This window comes from Rattus norvegicus, chromosome 5 (genome assembly GCF_036323735.1).
Source record: "Rattus norvegicus strain BN/NHsdMcwi chromosome 5, GRCr8, whole genome shotgun sequence".
NCBI classification, from domain to species: Eukaryota; Metazoa; Chordata; class Mammalia; order Rodentia; family Muridae; genus Rattus; species Rattus norvegicus.
Window position 1 is genome coordinate 118,410,491 of NC_086023.1, and position 17,172 is coordinate 118,427,662.

The 17,172-nt window shown below is 43.8% G+C and overlaps 1 protein-coding gene across 8 annotated transcripts in view; it reads left to right on the plus strand.

The window, feature by feature from the left end:
- Patj (PATJ, crumbs cell polarity complex component) overlaps positions 1 to 17,172 on the plus strand; it is a 302,745-nt gene that overhangs the window by 232,934 nt on the left and 52,639 nt on the right. For 5 of the 8 annotated variants that reach the window (XM_039109188.2, XM_063287102.1, NM_080398.1 and 2 more), the window contains 3 exons: positions 4,290 to 4,361; positions 7,905 to 8,022; positions 9,972 to 10,126. In XM_039109188.2, coding sequence (XP_038965116.1) covers positions 4,290 to 4,361; positions 7,905 to 8,022; positions 9,972 to 10,126 — 345 coding nt within the window. Of the gene's footprint in view, positions 1 to 4,289; positions 4,362 to 7,904; positions 8,023 to 9,971; positions 10,127 to 11,933; positions 12,000 to 17,172 lie in introns of all 8 variants that reach the window. The other 3 variants (XM_039109186.2, XM_063287101.1, XM_063287100.1) reach the window with 1 other exon arrangement.

Genomic DNA, 17,172 nt, shown 5'->3' on the forward strand with positions numbered 1-17,172 from the left:
ACCTCCACTCAGACCTGTGTATCAAATGTTGGCTCTCACTCAGCTACTGCTCCAGCACCAGGCCTTCCTGAGCGCTGCCATGCTTCATGCCGTGGCAGTCATGACACTGAGAGCAAGCCCCAGTGCGCTCTTTGTTCTATAAGTTGCCTTGGTGCTGGGGCCTCTTCCCAGCAATGGAAAGGTAACTAAGACAAGGAGCCAGTCTGCTTTGAGGATTGCAGGCCAGACTTACCTCTCATCGTAAGGATCATCCAGAAGAATCCAGTATGCCTTTAAGAACTACGGCTCAGAAGTGCCATATGCTGATCCGTGCATCTATTAGGAGCTCCCACACTGGGCTGAGGCTTTCAGTGCCAACCAAATGTGCTGTGTCCATTTGTTTCATGAGCCAAGATGCAAAGTCAGCATCCTAAAATGCCCCAGTGCTCAGCCGTAAATGCACTAAGGGCTCTGCTGGTGCGGTGGTGGAAAGGGAGCAAGTGCTGAGCCTGTGTGTAAAGCAAAGGGAGGCCACCAATGTCACCGCAGGGCCATGGAGTGCTTCTGGCCTGCTTTAAATCTCAGGTTAGAATAGACAAGTGCAGTTTGTTGACTTGGTATCAAATCTAAATACAGAGCCACCTGCAAACCGACCTCTGTCTGCGGTCAGGAGGCAAACATGCATTCTCTTTCCCACATGGTTTGTGCCTTGGCTAAAAATGAAGTGTGCCTGGTGTACTGGCTAGTTTTGTGTGTCAACCTGACACAAGCTGGAGTTATCACAGAATAGGGAGGCTCACTTGTGGAAATGCCTTCATGAGCTGCAGCTGTTAGGCATTTTCTCAGTTAGTGATCAAGGGGGGAGGACCCAGCCCATTGTGGGTGGTGCCATCCCTGGGCTGGTGGTCTTGGGTTCTACAAGAGAGCAAATTGAGCAATCCAGGGGAAGCCAGCCAGTAAGAAACATTCCTCCATGGCCTCTGCATCAGCTCCTGCTTCCCGACCTGCTTGAGTTCCAGTCCTGACTTCCTTTGGTGATGAACAGCAATGTTGAAGTGTAAGCTGAATTAACCCTTTCCTTCCCAACCTGCTTCTTGGTCGTGATGTGTGTGCAGGAATAGAAACCCTGACTAAGACACCTGGATTGGGCTCTGGCTTGGCAATACTTTATCTTCGGGTATTCAAACTCTAAAAACAGACGACTGAGTCTGGAGGTTTTGTTATGTTTTTAGTTCATTTTAGTTAGTGTCTCCTGTAGCACAGGCTGGCCTTTGGCTCCCTGTATAGCCGAGGATGACCTTGAATCCATCATCTTCCCCCCTCCCCAGTATTGTTATGATGTGCACCCTTACACCCGCTTAAAACAGACCATAAGGGTATCTAACACAAAAATCCATTGTGTTACAATGTGTAGCATGACTCACAACTGACATGTACTGGTAGTCAGTAGCCTTTAGCTATCATGGCACTGTCATTCAGCAGCAGCCCCTGAAGTGTAAGGTAATCAGTATGAGAAATAAGATGGTGTGCAGAGCCAGAGCCAGAGCCAGAGCCAGAGCCAGGGCCAGGGCCAGGGCCAGGGCCAGGGCCAGAGCCAGAGCCAGGGCCAGGGCCAGGGCCAGGGCCAGAGCCAGAGCCAGAGCCAGGGCCAGGGCCAGGGCCAGGGCCAGGGCCAGGGCCAGGGCCTGCTTCTATCATTCCCTCCTGCTGCACTTTAGACACTGAGAGGGAAGTGGAGGAAAGAGTGGTTCTCAGACACCTGCCCCCAGATCCATGTGGTCTCATCCCCTGTAATTAGTCGTTCCTATAGTCATCCACCAGTGGGTTGGAAACGGTGGTAAGGACTGGGCTCCTCTGTTTTCAGGGAGCCTGTTGCATCTCACCCACTCTTGGAAGAAAAAAAGAGGACCTTTCTAAGCACTCCCTGTTAATTAGAGGTTCAAACCAGTTGGAAGCCATACTTTCTGGCCCTTTCTCTGTACAAATGCACATGATTAAAAAGGGAGTTGGGGTAGCATAGTTACTCAACTGGTAAAAGTATCTGCAACCCAGCCTGTGACCTGAGTTTGACCTCTGGACCTAACTCAATAGGAAGAACCAACTCCCACAGGTTGTCCTCTGACCTTCATATACCGACTCAAAGACACACACACTTGCACTTACACACATGCACACACATACACACTCATACATACATTCTCACACACAATAGATAAATGTAAAAACAATTTAAGAAAGGGGAAAAAAACAAGTTAGTATTTGCTCTGAGCAATATCTAAGTTAGGGTTTTTGATCCATAGCTAGTGTTAGAAATAAGTTCAGGTCTCAAAAAAGGGATCAGCTATTGACCACAGTGTCTACACAAAGCAGACTTAACACTTGATCAAGAAGGTAGCTCAAATACTGAGTGAACACAGAGAAACAGCAAGTGGGTTCTTTTTATTCTAACTGGGAGGTAGCTATGTCTTTTTCCCATTGGATGGGCCTGACATCACAGTCCTGTTCAGTTGGCTGGTCTGAAAATACTGGGCACACAGGAAATTGAACGGAGAAGAAAGGGCTACGGGCCACCAAATTTCTGTACTGGAACAGCAGGTTTGAGCAAATGAAGGTTTTACTTTGTGGGAAATATTTGCATACAAGTCGTACAAGGTAGGAGAGATAAAAAGATTTTTATTCCTTGTTCTAAACACAAGTGATATAATACTTGATAGAAAAGTTCATATTTAAGATTTCTGACCCTGAGAAGACATCCCTGCTGCCCCCTCACTGGTTGAGTGGGGTTAAAGCAGGTTTGCAGCATCAGCATAACTGAGAAGCACTTGCTTTTGATGTAAACCAGAAGGAGTGGTAGCCATGGTTCCTGGTTCTAAGGTAGCCTGGGTTACCATATTCCCATTGCCTTATTGACCTTTCTCTGACCTGTGAACCCACACAGTGGAGACAGGCCACAGACACAAGTTCATTGTGTATCCTTTGCTGGCCTGCATGAAATTCACCTAGTGCTTTTAAAATCAAATTCTTAATTTTTGATGCATGTAGCACTCATTTAGATCATGTTTTATTCTACTAACTATTAAAAACAAACAAACAAACAGGGAAAAGCAGGGTTGAGGAAGACTAGGGACTTGATGAGGCTGTGGAAAAGATACCACTCAAGGGCCCAGGGAGGAATTATGGTAAGAGGAGGCAGATTCATCTTATATCACATAATCTGTTTTGTGTGTAAGATAAAATGGTTCCTAGGAACTTTTTCCCGTAAGAGAGTGACAGAGATCTAAATGAGTGGAATGCATGTGGCCCTAAGAGGTAAGGGACCGAGGGTAGTTCTGTTGTTCAGAGGACTAAGCATGAGTCTGCAAATCCATGCTGCATCCCAGCCCAGTCTGTGAGCTGAAGCTGGCCAGGATGGCTCTATCTACAACAGGTAGGGACTGAGGAATGTGAGGGACCTGGCAACCCTGATCAGCTTTGATATGCTAATGGCATCTCAGCTGTTTGTCCCAGGTTTGAGACCTAACACCCTCCCCCCACACACACCCCATTATAAATTATGCAAGGAATTAAGCTGGAAGAGTCAAATATGGACTCAGATTTGCTTGAGTCGAGGAACTAGGATTTCACACTCCTAGCACTCCATGTCACATGCCACCCTGTTCTTGTTTCCTGCCCACACCACCCCGGAGTGCCAGAGCAAACATATCCTCTTATTCAAAACAACATGTCTCTGTCACTTCATGATCCACGATTTGTCCAAGCCAAGTTGCAGGAACTCATGCCTAACCTAAACCATCAAATGATGCTTCAGCCTTGAATCCATGTACACAAGAGGATAAATCGTGTGAATACAGACATGCACACTCCGGCCAGCATTTCAGCTAACGCGCCGTGTGTGTGTGTGTGTGTGTGTGTGTGTGTGTGTGTGTGTGTGTGTGTGTGTCGGCCTCCCATGTCTGGATCATTTGCTTCTCTCCTGGTATTAAGGACAAGTTTACCTTTATATCTCACAGCGACTCTGCCAGATGTGCTTTTAGCCTCTGGATGAAAATCTTAAAGGGGAAGGGTACTCTAATCTCAGGAATTGAACCCTGGAAGTATAGTTAATGTTCAGCACAAACTCAAATGTCTGATAGGACTAGTCTGAGTTCACTTGTGCAGGATTATCCAGGTTGGGGAAGGAAGAAAGTGAAGAATGTTTATGTGCTGTTGAAGGTCATTTTTGAGATAGATGCAAAGCCCAGGCCACTGCCAGAGGCTGAAGGTGCAGTTGAGACCTAAGTTGCTAACTGTCTGTGTGTTTTACATTTCAGGAAGACCTGACCCAGGCGGTTGATGACAGCATGGTGGCAGAGCAGGAGAAGGCATCAGAGTCACCTGACAGTGTGCGTTATTTGTGTTGGGGGTTTGCTCTGTGGGGTGGGAACTGTGCCATAGGAACTGTCTCCACAAGCCAATAAAATGGTTGTGATAATGTCCTTTCTTACTGGCAGAGGTTAAGGGTGTCTTAAGACCTGGTGTCCATGCACAATTGTGTCACAGGTCACACTTGGGTACACGGAAGTGTCCTCTTATCACCAGTCTCTTCTGATAGCCTGACCAGGTGTTTAAAAGACACCCTTGAGCCAATAAGATGGCTCAGCAGGTAAAGGTGCTTGTTACTAAGCCCGATGACCTGATTTCAGTCTCTGAGACCCACACGGTGTAATGAGAAAATGGACTCCCAGAAGTGGTCCTCTGACCTCCATGCACTTGCACACACACACAGACACACACAAGTATTTTTCCAAGACATTGTTTTGCAGTTAAATTGTAAGACCACCCCATCTTACACAGTGCCATGAATAAAATTTTCAAATGGAAGAATTTGTAATTTGATAAAGATATAAATACATTAGCTTTAGTGTTCCTTACATTTTGAGTTTCGCTTTTCTTAAAAAACCTTAAGGTCTGACAACATCAGTGAATGAATGAAAGAATGAAATAGCCAGGCCCTAAATCATTGTTTGATTTGGGAGAAATGAGCTTTATGTAGCCCAGGTTTACCTCAAGCCCATGTAGCCAAGGCTGGTCATGATCTCCTGCCTCCACCTCTCAGGTACTAAGTTGTCTGACCTCTGCCACACACCCAGTAAGCTATCAACTTTTATCTGCCAAATGTTTGTAGCTATTAACTTTTTCCTTTTTTTTAAATCCTGGTTTTTATTTCTGTGTTCTAGTTTATACTTGAAGATTAATTTTTTGTTACCTATGTGTGCTGGTGTCTGAGCATGAGTGTACATGGGCACATGTCCTCCTTGGGGTTACTGTTGTGTGATGAAGCACCATAACCAGAAGCTAGTGGGGAGGAAAGGGTTGATCTTGCTTCCATGTCATTGTCAAAGGCAAGCGGAGGCCGTTCAGGAGCGCTGCTTACTGGCTCGCTCACGATGACTGCTCACTCTTCTTTCTTATAGCACACAGGACCACCTACCCAGGTTTAGCACCACCCACAGTGGGTGGGCTTTCCCTTATAAATCATCAAGCAAGAAAATACCTTGCCTACACTGTAGTGGCCAGAACTCCAGCAAACCAATTTTCTCAATTGACATTCTCTCCTCTCAAATGACCCAGTACATGTCAGGTGGACATAAAAACACTCAAGTGCCAGTGTCCGCAGAAGCCAGAAGAGAGGTTCGATCCCCTCCAGGAACTGGAGTTACAAGTGAATCCATACTTGTTTTGGGAAGCAAAGTTGGATCCTCCGAAGAGCAGTACAGATTCTTAACTGCCAAGTCGTCTTTAGAGCCCTAGTTATATGTTTATGTGGCTAAAATGTTTACTAGTCAGAAATAATAGCTAACAAGAGTATTAGAAAGTATATGATAGCCAGGTATGGTGGCACATGCCTTTAATCCCAGCATGTGGGAGGCAGAGGCGAGTGGATCCCTGAGTTCAAGGACAGCCTGGTGTACTAAATGAGTACCAGGATAGCCAGGGCTGCACAGAGAAACTTACCTCTTGAAGCTTCCTCCCCTCAAAAAGTGTATATGATTTTTCAAACATTTCCAAATATTATGCTTCTGAAAACTCTCTGAAATTATATGCTGAACATCTAAATAAAAACAGATATGTGTAGGCCAGGGCATGCGATTTGACACTGAGTACATACATAGCCTCCCTGAGACCCTGAGTGGTCTCCGTGCCTTTAATCCCAGCACTCTGGAGGCAGGAGCAGGCTCATCTCTACTGAGCAAATTCCAGGACAGCCAGGGCTATACAGGAAAAAAAATGCTCTCAGAATACCAAGTGGGGAGAAAGGGAGGACAGGAAAGGAGGGAAGGAGAGAGTGAGGGATGGAGGGAGGGAGGAAGAAAAGAAGGAAGGAAGGAAAGGAAGAGAAATAACTAAAGGCTGAATTGGATTGATAATTTTAGTGGTTTAGAACTCCAGCAAACTAAATCAGCTGGCTGCTGATAGAAGTGTGGAGTGTTTTGATGCTAAAATACCTGATCCAAGGCTCGCTGATCATTTATAGCATGTTTTGGGGGAGGAGGCAGGCATTGCTGGTATTAATTTCTCTTTCATGTTTACAACCACCTCACGAGATCCAGCTGTCCCCCTAGCAGTGTCCAGATGAGGAGGCCCAGTGCCATCTGCAGCCTCAGAGCTCATTAGTGGCTGGGAATTTCCTATGTGTTTGTTTAAGTGTGTTCTTTGATGTGAAGACTGACCCTCTCCCCAGAGAGACACTGATAAGTATGACTGTCCATGACCAAGAGTCTGTTTAGAGCCCTATGCCAAGTAACCTTGAGCCTCTGTGCTGCCCCCCAAACCCCCTAGGTTTTAGTAATAACCCCTCCACACACACTTTATCCTTGTTCGTAGATATGTAACAGAAAAAGGCTTTTTAAGTAAGGGTCTAGTCTGTATTAAAGATGAAGACAGAGGGTCACTGAGGTTGTTTAACAGGTGAGAGCATTGTGCAGCAAGCTCGATGGCCTGAGTTCTGTTCCCAGAACCCACATAAATAGGCCAGATGCAGTATCCAGTACCTACAGAAGATGGGAGACAGGAGACTTGCTAGAAGCTGGCAGACCAGCTGGCCTGAAGCACAAACAAGAGATGCCCTGCCTCATTCGAACAGAACAGAACTGATCCAGAAGTTCTCCACTGATCTCGTGATGTGATAATAAATAAAAATCAAATATTTTCTTATATATATATATATATGTATATATATGTGTGTATATATATATAAAGCCTAGAAGACCAGATGAACACCCCCCAGAACCTAGCAGCTGTCCCATAAGTACTCTGACGGAGTATTCTCTAACAGTTCTCTAACATTCTCTAATAGCTGACTTCCGCTGGCCTCCCTCTAATTGGCTGTGTGATAATATTGTCTAATGCTGAGGCCTATTCTTAGGGTTGAGGTATCCTAACGGGCAATAGTATTTTAAAAACTAGAAAGCACAACACAAGTACACAGGGGTTAGAATTGTCTAGGTTCTCGCATAAAGACTGGTACCTTGCACTGAAAAACAGACATTGGAGTAGGTATTTCTCCAGTCCAGGGACAGCCTGCCATTTACTGGAATGCAGCCCACAAGTCAGGTCACCACCTCTGCTTTTTACGTGGCTTTAGAGAAGGCATGGAGTCCTTCATTTCTCTTAATTAATGCTAATATTCACTGAGGGTTTTGCCAACAAAAGTACAGAACTACAAGTCAGTATTCCTATTCCACTTATCCCATCAAAGTATCTTAGGAGCAAAGTTGAATAGGAGGCAGAACAAAAATCAGCCTAGCTTTCCCTCACCACCTCTCTGATGTCTCAAAACACATTTTCAGGCTCATCATTTTAAATGGTAACAATAATGCAACTGTTTTACAATGCTCTTATTATTTCTCTCTTTGACATTCATGGGATTTTCTTTCCTTTCGTAGGCTGCCCGCCAGATGAAACAGCCAGGATACTCAGCACAAGTCTCCTCCAGCTCACAAGAGATCCCGTCAGCACCAGCTCCCTTGTGTCAGTCAACACATGCAGACGTCACAGGCTCTGGTACGACTCCATCTAACCAAAGCTGCCTTGTGAACCTTTAGACAAGGAAAATGTCATGGTGCTTTGAGAAAAGAGTAAGACGAGGATGCAGGAACAGCTAGCTGTCTGGTCCTCCTCTGCTTCCTTACCAGTGAGATGGGGATACAGGACAGCAAGCTGTGTGGTCCTCTTCTGCTTCCTTACCTTTGAGCTTGAACACCCCACTTCCTGCACTGTTTTCTCATTTCTCCACCATCTACATTGTCTAATGTTTACTGAATAGGAACACATACAGAAAAGGCCCTCCAAAATGAAACAAAGGCCTACAGACTGCCTGCCAGAGATTAAGGTTAAGTCATGAAACTCCAAAATCATAATGAAGCCAGTTTTCAACACTGTATATTTGATGTAAGCCATTTGAAGGTTTGTGTTTCAGTAAAAAAGTTGTTCAGAGCCAGGCATGGTGACACCTATAATCCAAGCACTTGAGAAACGGAAGTAAGAGAATCAGGAATTTAAGGTCATCCTCAGCTACATAGTGAATTCAAGCCCGGCCTAGGCTCCCAGGAATCTAGTCTCGAAAGGAAAGAGGTGAAGGAAAGGAAGCAAGGATGGAATCATTTTGTAGCAGGAATTATGATGATGAGTGAGTGTTGAAAATATCAGTAACATTTAACAACATTTTTCTTTATGGCCTCAGGAAGTAATATCTATTTTAATACAAATGTGTGCATATATTTGTGTGCATGTGTGTTTACCTTTGTATATAAGGGCTCAGTAACCTTTACTGAAGTACTTGGGAGCAGAAATCTTTAAGATTTTGGGACATTTTCATAAATATAATAAGATAGATTGGAAATAGAATTCAAATCTAAATACAGAATCCATTATGTTTTAAATGCACTTTCAGTGTACAGCCTGAAGGCTGTTTGGGTATATCTGTATTTGAACTTCTTCCTTTCACATGAAGTAATGTGTATAACTTTCTTGTTATGATATTATGTCAATGATCAAAAAAATTTCAGAGCTCTGAATTAGGAAAGCTAAGCCTGTGACATTAGGGATAAATTTTAAATAACTTTTTTTAATCATGTATTTTATTGATTCCCTTATATATCTTAATTTGTGTGCTATACTTTTATTTGGGAGTACTTAAGCAATTTTTATTTCCTTTGTTTTGGTTTTTGCAGTATGAGACATTAAACCTAAGACCTTGTCTTAGGGTTTCATTGCTGTAAAGAGATACCATGACCATGGCAACTCTTATAAAGGAAATATTTAATTGGGGTTGGCTTTTATAGTTTCAGAGGTTCAGTCCATGATCATCATGGCAGGAAGCATGGAAGCCTGCAGGCAGACAGTAAGCTAGAGTTAGGAGCTGAGAGTTCTACATCTTGATTCTAAGGCAGCAAAAGCAGACTGTCTTCCACAGGCAGCCAGGGGGAGGGTCTGGATCACATTGGCTAGACTTGGGCACATATATGAGTGCTCAAAGCCCCAGCTCCATGGTAACACACTTCCTCTAACAAGGACACACCTCCTAAAAGTGCTACTTTCTATGGGCCACGATGTTTAGACCACCACAGACCTCCTGAGGCAAACCTTCTACACTCAAAGTCTTCTGTGGAAATGGCCTTTCTACTCAGTGCAGGATATGCTTTTGTGTTCCTAAGTATTAGTCATGTCTAATTTTTCCACACTGACTTTCCTGGTATGTTTTAAGATTTTCTTTTTAATTGAATATACCTACAATTGGTAAGTTGACAGATTCTAAGAGTTAGTGATTTCTTCTCAGAAAGTGTCATCTCAGTTTCATGGTTCTTCCAGGGGCTGAGGAGAGCCGTGGTGTAGCTTTTCCCTTCATAGCCTCATGGAAAGAAAGTGAGGTGACAGCCACACAACCCCATCTCCAGTCAGTACAGGATGAGCACCAGCTCCTGCTGGCTGACCATTTTGTCATCACTTTCCAGGTAACTTCCAGGCTCCCCTCTCAGTGGACCCTGCTCCTCTCTCAGTGGACCCTGCAACATGTCCCATTGTCCCTGGCCAAGAAATGATCATAGAAATATCCAAGGGGCGCTCCGGGCTTGGACTCAGCATCGTTGGAGGAAAGGACACGCCTTTGGTAAGCATGTGGAAGTGAACTGCTGTCCCCGAGTGAGGTGCTAAGGCTCATGATGACCCAGGATACTTGAGTGGAAACTTGACAAAACAAAATATAAATACTCGCTCCTAAAACACAAGGAAACTCAGGAACTGCAGATACTACAGTAATCCCCCGATCCTGGTTTGCAGACCTTGCCTCTGTACCTACCTGTCCTAAAGCATGTTGACTGTCCACTGAACTACCCAGCCGAGAAGTGAATATGCTTTGAGCCTGATGTTACTGACTACGGTTCAAACTCCATATGCCTGATCACAACACAGAGATTGAGGACATTTGTGTCCTAACTTTCCTGTCCTTCTGCAGTCAGAAATCACTGCATGTAGCAGCCTACGTTACGTGTGCTGTCCCTTGGATGGAACTAGGGGTGCTAGAGTTGCCAAGCCCACAGCTAGTTGAGCTGCCCGCCTCTTACTTTGCTTCCCTAAGGTTCTAAATTCTTTATCTTATGTAGCCTGGGATACTGTGGCTCTGCTTTTTGTCACTGAGGGAGTAGAGACCTTTCCTTAAGGGCTTTCTTTTAGATGATATAAATGACTAAGCTGTATTATGTATGTATGTATTTGCAATGTACTGGGCAAATATCATAGAAGTCTTGACTCATTGGGTTGTAGTAAAACAAAAAATTTCTAAACACTAGAAAACGATTGATCCTTGCCATACTAAGGCCATTGGAGTAGCATTAAGAAGCTATTCGCGGTTGGGGATTTAGCTCAGTGGTAGAGCGCTTGCCTAGCAAGCGCAAGGCCCTGGGTTCGGTCCCCAGCTCCGAAAAAAAAAAAAAAAAGAAAAAGAAAAAGAAGCTATTCGCTAACATTGGTACTCACTTCCTCTTAAAAGCCTGCATTTCCCATTTTCCCAAAGAGATGCCTAAATACTGTAAGAATTAAATTTGTATAAATGAAGCTATTTAAGCAAAACAGGAAAATTAAATCTCAGAGTAGTTCTATACAGAATGCTTTCATGATAAAAATTTTAACCCTCTGGAGGCTGTGGAGATGGCTCAGTGGTTAAGAGCATAGGCTGCTATCCCTGAGGACCCAGGTTCAATTCCTAGTATCAACATAGTGGCTTAGAGCTGTCTATAATTCCAGTTTCATGGGATCTGATACCTGGGCACTGTGCACATACATACACATAAAATAGTTAACCATCTGATTTCTTTGTTGTAAATCAGTCTCTTTTATGACTTAGCCTAAGGCAGATCTAGACATCCTGGAAGACTCAACAGAATGGAGCCAGCTGAGCTACTCTTCAGCTTGCTCTCACCTCTGTTAGCATAAATACAGCTCCCCTCTGTATGGACCCTCAGGATTCCTGCCCCAGTGTGTGGTGCCCTCTACCCCTGGCCTGTGCTCCCGCCTCTGTCTGAGGGTGCTCTTCCAGCAGCCCAAGGCCTTATTGTTTATCCTGCTCTGCTTCTCTTGCCACCTCAAGAAAGGCAAAAAGTTCTTGAAGATCATTGTGAGGTTCCTGATATATGCTTCTGCCATTTGAGACTATAAATCCCAGTGTCCTTGAAAGATAAGCACCACTTAAAATGAGAGATGGGATACAGCTTTTATTTCCCAACCTCAGGAACCTCATCCAAAGCCTTAAGTTAGAGTTACAGACAATATATAGGTGTGTCATTTTTGTGCAGCAAAAAGTGGGTCCGTGTGAAAAGTGCTTAAACACATTGTTCCTGGGAAGATCTTTTTCCCTTTTGAATGCTCCCCCAAATTTTTGCATGAAGCATGAAAAGTAACACATGGATCTTGTTATCCAGCCAGGAGGAAGTTTGCCAACAAAGGTGGGAGTTTGGGAAAAGAAGTTGCAGGAAATGATGAGCCAGGTATGAGCAGAACCTCTCCTGGTTAGACTCACTTCAGCCTTGTGCAAGAAAGCGCACTGACTTCCACCATACCCTTACACACCCCTCCCCTACACACCCCTCCCCTACACACCCCTACCCTACACACCCCTACCCTACACACCCCTCCCCTACACACCCCTCCCCTACACACCCCTACCCTACACACCCCTCCCCTACACACCCCTACCCTACACACCCCTACCCTACACACTCCTCCCAATTAGAATCCTGTGTCCTTTTTGTCATGTAGCCAAGGGATCATAGCCATCTGTAGAGTTGGTCTCTTGACACCTCATCAGTCCTCTCTGCCAGGACAGATGGCTTTTGAGATCACAGAGGGAGGTCGCATGTCCTGTCTGTGTACTTGCAGCCAGTCACCTGCACCAGCCTTTGAACGTACTGAGCTAATGACAAGGGTGAGCCCCTCAGGTTTACAAGCACACCTGGTCCTGTCCTGGGAGACATCCTTCTGCCTCTGTTGTTCTCATCTGTGATGCCACTGCCAGGCTGGCCTCTGCAGAGCGCAGGCTTCTGTGATAGCTTACATATGTTTGCTCAGTTCCTCTGCTTTGACCTGGTTGTGAAACTGAGTGAGTTACCCTCCCCTCAGGAGTGATTTGCTAATTAGTTCTACTGCCTTTTAGTGTTCGTGGTTTACAGTTGGAGATAACCCAATGAAAAATTAAAATACTGCAGACCTCTAAAGGGCAGGGAAAAAAGGAACACTGTAGAAAGCGTTTTCTGAATTTATGACTAATTGTTATCTGATATGAGGAAGACAGATAAGGCAGATAAGGCTGTGAAAGTGGGGTATTACTTCATGTTTTATTTCCTGTCATTCATAAGCGTGCAATTTCATCTTTTCTCCTGTCTTCCTTGCTCTTACTGACCTTGCTGAAGGATTCCTTTGCCCCATAAAATACCACACAGCTGCTGGAAGTCATGTAATATGCAAGTACGAGAACACATACCCTGCTAGCCCCTCCCAGGCCTGTTAAAGACTCCTTCTCAAAATGTCTTCCTCATTGGAAGTTCTACACCCACATTCTTTTTTTTTTTTTTTTAAGATTTATTTATTTTATTTATATGAGTACACTGTAACTGTTTTCAAACATACCAGAAGAGGGCATCAGTTCTCATTACAGATGGTTGTGAGCCACCATATGTTTGCTGGGATTTGAACTCAGGTCCTCTGAAAGAACAGTCAATGCTCTTAACCACTGAGCCATCTCTCCAGCCCTACACCCACATTCTTGAAGAAACAAAATAGAGCACCCCAGACGATTTGTCCTGTGCTGGTTTGTGCCTCTCGACCTCCCTGACTTGAAGGATGTATTTAGCACCTAGCACAGACTCTCCATGCCTTTCTAGGAGCACCAGTGTCCGCCCATGAGAAGACCTCAGTTGTATTTTTAACTGGCTCGTAGATTAATGGATTTCCCTAAGGCTTTTGCATGCATTCTTAAGTATGGTTAGTCTGCTTCCTACCCTCTCGCCCCCACCCCTCTGCCATCCCTCCCCTATCCCCTTTTGAACATGTAACTCTCCACTGAGGCCTTGTCTCCTCTCTTCTCTCATGAACCTTTTCTGGCTTCCTGACTTCTACAGACATAACAAGTTAAACACACAATTCTCAAAGTTTGAAGCTAGGCTCTTTATATGAGGAGATCATGAACTGTTTTCTTTTTGGGCCTGGGTTGTTTCTTTTTGTATAACATTTCCCAGTTCCTGCCATTTTCCCACTTTAAAAATATATATATTCTTGATTTTTAAAGGCCTTAGACTGTGAGTATTTTATTGTTTCTTTTCTTTTTCTTTTCACTGCCTGATTTAATATCTATTTATATGTTAGGACCTGAATCCAAGGATTCACACACCTGAGCACATACTTCACCACTAAGCGACAGCATGCACAAACAATGTAATTTATTATTAGATATAAACTCTGTAGAGTAATACCAATTTAATCCATCTCTGTTACACAGCTCTGTAAGTAGGGTGCGTTATAGATTACTAATACATCAAGATAGAGGGCCCTGGGCATTAGCACCTTATGTCGCAAAGTCTACCTACTAAGAAGTTAGAATGGAGAGATCTTCTTTTGCCACAGCCATATCTGTTCTGAAGGAACCTCATCGGATCCCCGTCATATCATACTCTCCCACTTACGACTGCTCTTGACGGTTTGGAAGTAGGACTATTGTAATTTAAACTCATGGTGTTTTTAGGGTAGGCAGGGTGGGAAGCTGTTTTACATTGATTATTTGCTGTTTCCCTTCATATGAACTTTGCACAGTTCGTCTCACAGGGAGCGTGGTTTGCTTTGCCATGTAATCCGCCAAGCTCAGCTCCTTTTTATCAGTATTGCTTAAGTCATATATTTTTATACAAAACATCTTTTTACTTTCATTTTATTTTAAAATCAAGCAGAGTTTTCAAAACCTCTGTGAGTCACACTGGAGGAATGTTAACGAATAGTTCCCTGGATTTGGTCGTAAGACTGTGACTGCAGGCAGTAACGTTATGCAGGCTGAGTACAGTTCAGTGAGTAAGGACGAATGGGACTGTGGGGACTAATGAAATGTGAGCATAAACATACATGTGTGCAACGACAGTCAGTGAGAAAAACAAGCCATGGACCTAAAGGGGAGTAGGAAGGGGTATATAGGAAGTTCTGGAGGGGAGAAATCCCAAAATAAGGACATATAATGATTAAAATTGCATTGCGGATCCCATTTTCTTCATTAAATCTATATTTCAGTATAAACAATATATTCATGTTCATGAGTATCAACTTTTTGTTAAATCAGCCTTGGCATGAGAACTCAATTTTAGGTACATATAAACTTGTTGTTTTTTAGTTTAAGAGAAAGATTATCACAGTGATAAAGTCTTATGTGTTTGGAAGCTCTCAAAGCAGTTTTTGTGTTAGCTCTTATGGCTGTGACCTTAACATTTCATATATTAATTACTTGGTAAATTGTGTGTGTGTGTGTGTGTGTGTCTGTGTCTGTGTCTGTGTGTGTGTCTGTGTGTGTGTCTGTGTGTGTGTCTGTGTGTGTCTGTGTGTGTGTGTGTGTGTGTGCATGCGCATTCGCACGTGACTACAACTGACTGTGAGTAATTGTATCGGTTGCATTCAAACTGTTCGTCAGTGGAATTGGCAAGTAGTGATATCAATTTGACAAATAACTGTATTTCTTTTAAAGTCTTATTCTGTCGATTTATAGAAAAACAATACATTTAATATACACTTGACCTTGAGACTTATCTAAATTGGTTAGAATTTTAAAAGTATAGCATCTGTTGACTTTATTTTTGCTTTGGTCAGTGATGCTCTCATGAGGTAACTGAAATCAAGTCCTTTCTTACTCTTGAGTCTCAGCAACCAGTGAAGTCAGCCAGCTACCCCGATTCAGTTCAGGAGCCAGCCACCCCGATTCAGTCAGGAGCCAGCCACCCCGATTCAGTTCAGGAGCCAGCCACCCCGATTCAGTTCAGGAGCCAGCCACCCCGATTCAGTCAGGAGCCAGCCACCCCGATTCAGTCAGGAGCCAGCCACCCCGATTCAGTCAGGAGCCAGCCAAGTCTTGGGTGTGATGGGGGAAAGGAAGCTCACAGCTCATCTTAAGCCTTCCCTGGATCCCACCTTTGTTTGCAGTCTTCTTCTTGTTTAGAGCTGGGCCTCACTGAGTGCCCAGTGTTTTCTTGAACACACTCTGCAGTGCAGGCAGACCTCCTGCCTCAGCCTCCCAGATAGCTGGATTACAGGGCCACATCACCGGCCCAGTTAAGGCAATTGATTGTTAGTGCTGGAGACAGAATGCACAGCTACTGCAGAAAGAAGAACCTGAAAGTTCCTTGTATTATAATCTTCTTGAAAGAAGGCAATGGAGGGGGTATATGGGGTGTGTGTGTGTGTGTGTGTGTGTGTGTGTGTATGTGTGTGTGTATGTGTGTGTGTATGTGTGTGTGTATGTGTGTGTGTTTGTGTCTGTGTGTGTGTGTGATGATCAAAATACATTGTGTGCATGTATGAAATGCTCAAAGAACTAATAAAATTTTATACTTTCACCAGGAAAAAGAGCAACAATTTTTACATTGGACTTTCCATGGAAAGAGAAACAGTAGAACTGTTGGCTTTTCTCAGTCTTGCATTTATACTGTACTGACATAGCTTCCTTCCTTTATTATATATATATATATATGTATATTAAATGTATATATATCTTTTCGAAACACTTAGAAGTCTGTGTCTGGGGATGTCTGGGGGACCTTATTATCCAGTCAGTATCTACTATATGGTAAATATTTGTGTGAATACGTGGAGAGAAAGAAAGAATTTTAAATCTGGGATGACTTTAGATATCATGTGGTCCAATCAAGAGCTTCACTGACATTGTTAAATGTCATGAACAAAGAAAATTAAATAGGATGCCTGCAGAATGTCAGAAAACATTAAACCCTTGAACCCCTAGCCTTGAATCCTTCTGCACACTGCTGCACTTTATTTTTTCCAAATCAAATTCTAAAGCTTTCTTCCTAAAGCATTGGGTTAAGAGGCTGGGAACATAGCTCAGTTTTAGAGTTTTAGCATGCATACCTGAGGCCCTGGGTTCACACACACACACACACACACACACACACACACACACACACACACACACGGGGGGGGGTGGGGTGGGGGGGGAGAGAGAGAGAGAGAGAGAGAGAGAGAGAGAGAGAGAGAGAGAAGAGAGAGACAAACAGAGACAGAGAGAGAAAAGGAGGGAGAGAGAGACAGACATACAGACAGACTGACTGACTTAAAGAATCTGGGTTTTAAGAAGAATCATAAGAACCTTGTTTTTGTTTCTTGGTTTTTTTGTTTTTTTTTTCTGTATATGAGTACAATGTCGCTGTCTTCAGACACACCAGAAGAGGGCATCAGATCCCATTACAGATGGTTGTGAGGCACCATGTGGTTGCTGGGAATTGAACTCAGGACCTCTTAACCACTGAGCCAATCTGCAGCCTGAACCTTTTCTTAGTATTTAAATAGATATGGTTTAAGCTTGCAATTTTGCTCAAAATGAGATAAACGCCATCAGCCTAACTCAACGCTTTATATTTGACTAAGTTCAGTCCTGTGTTTGCAGTGAAGATTTGAATG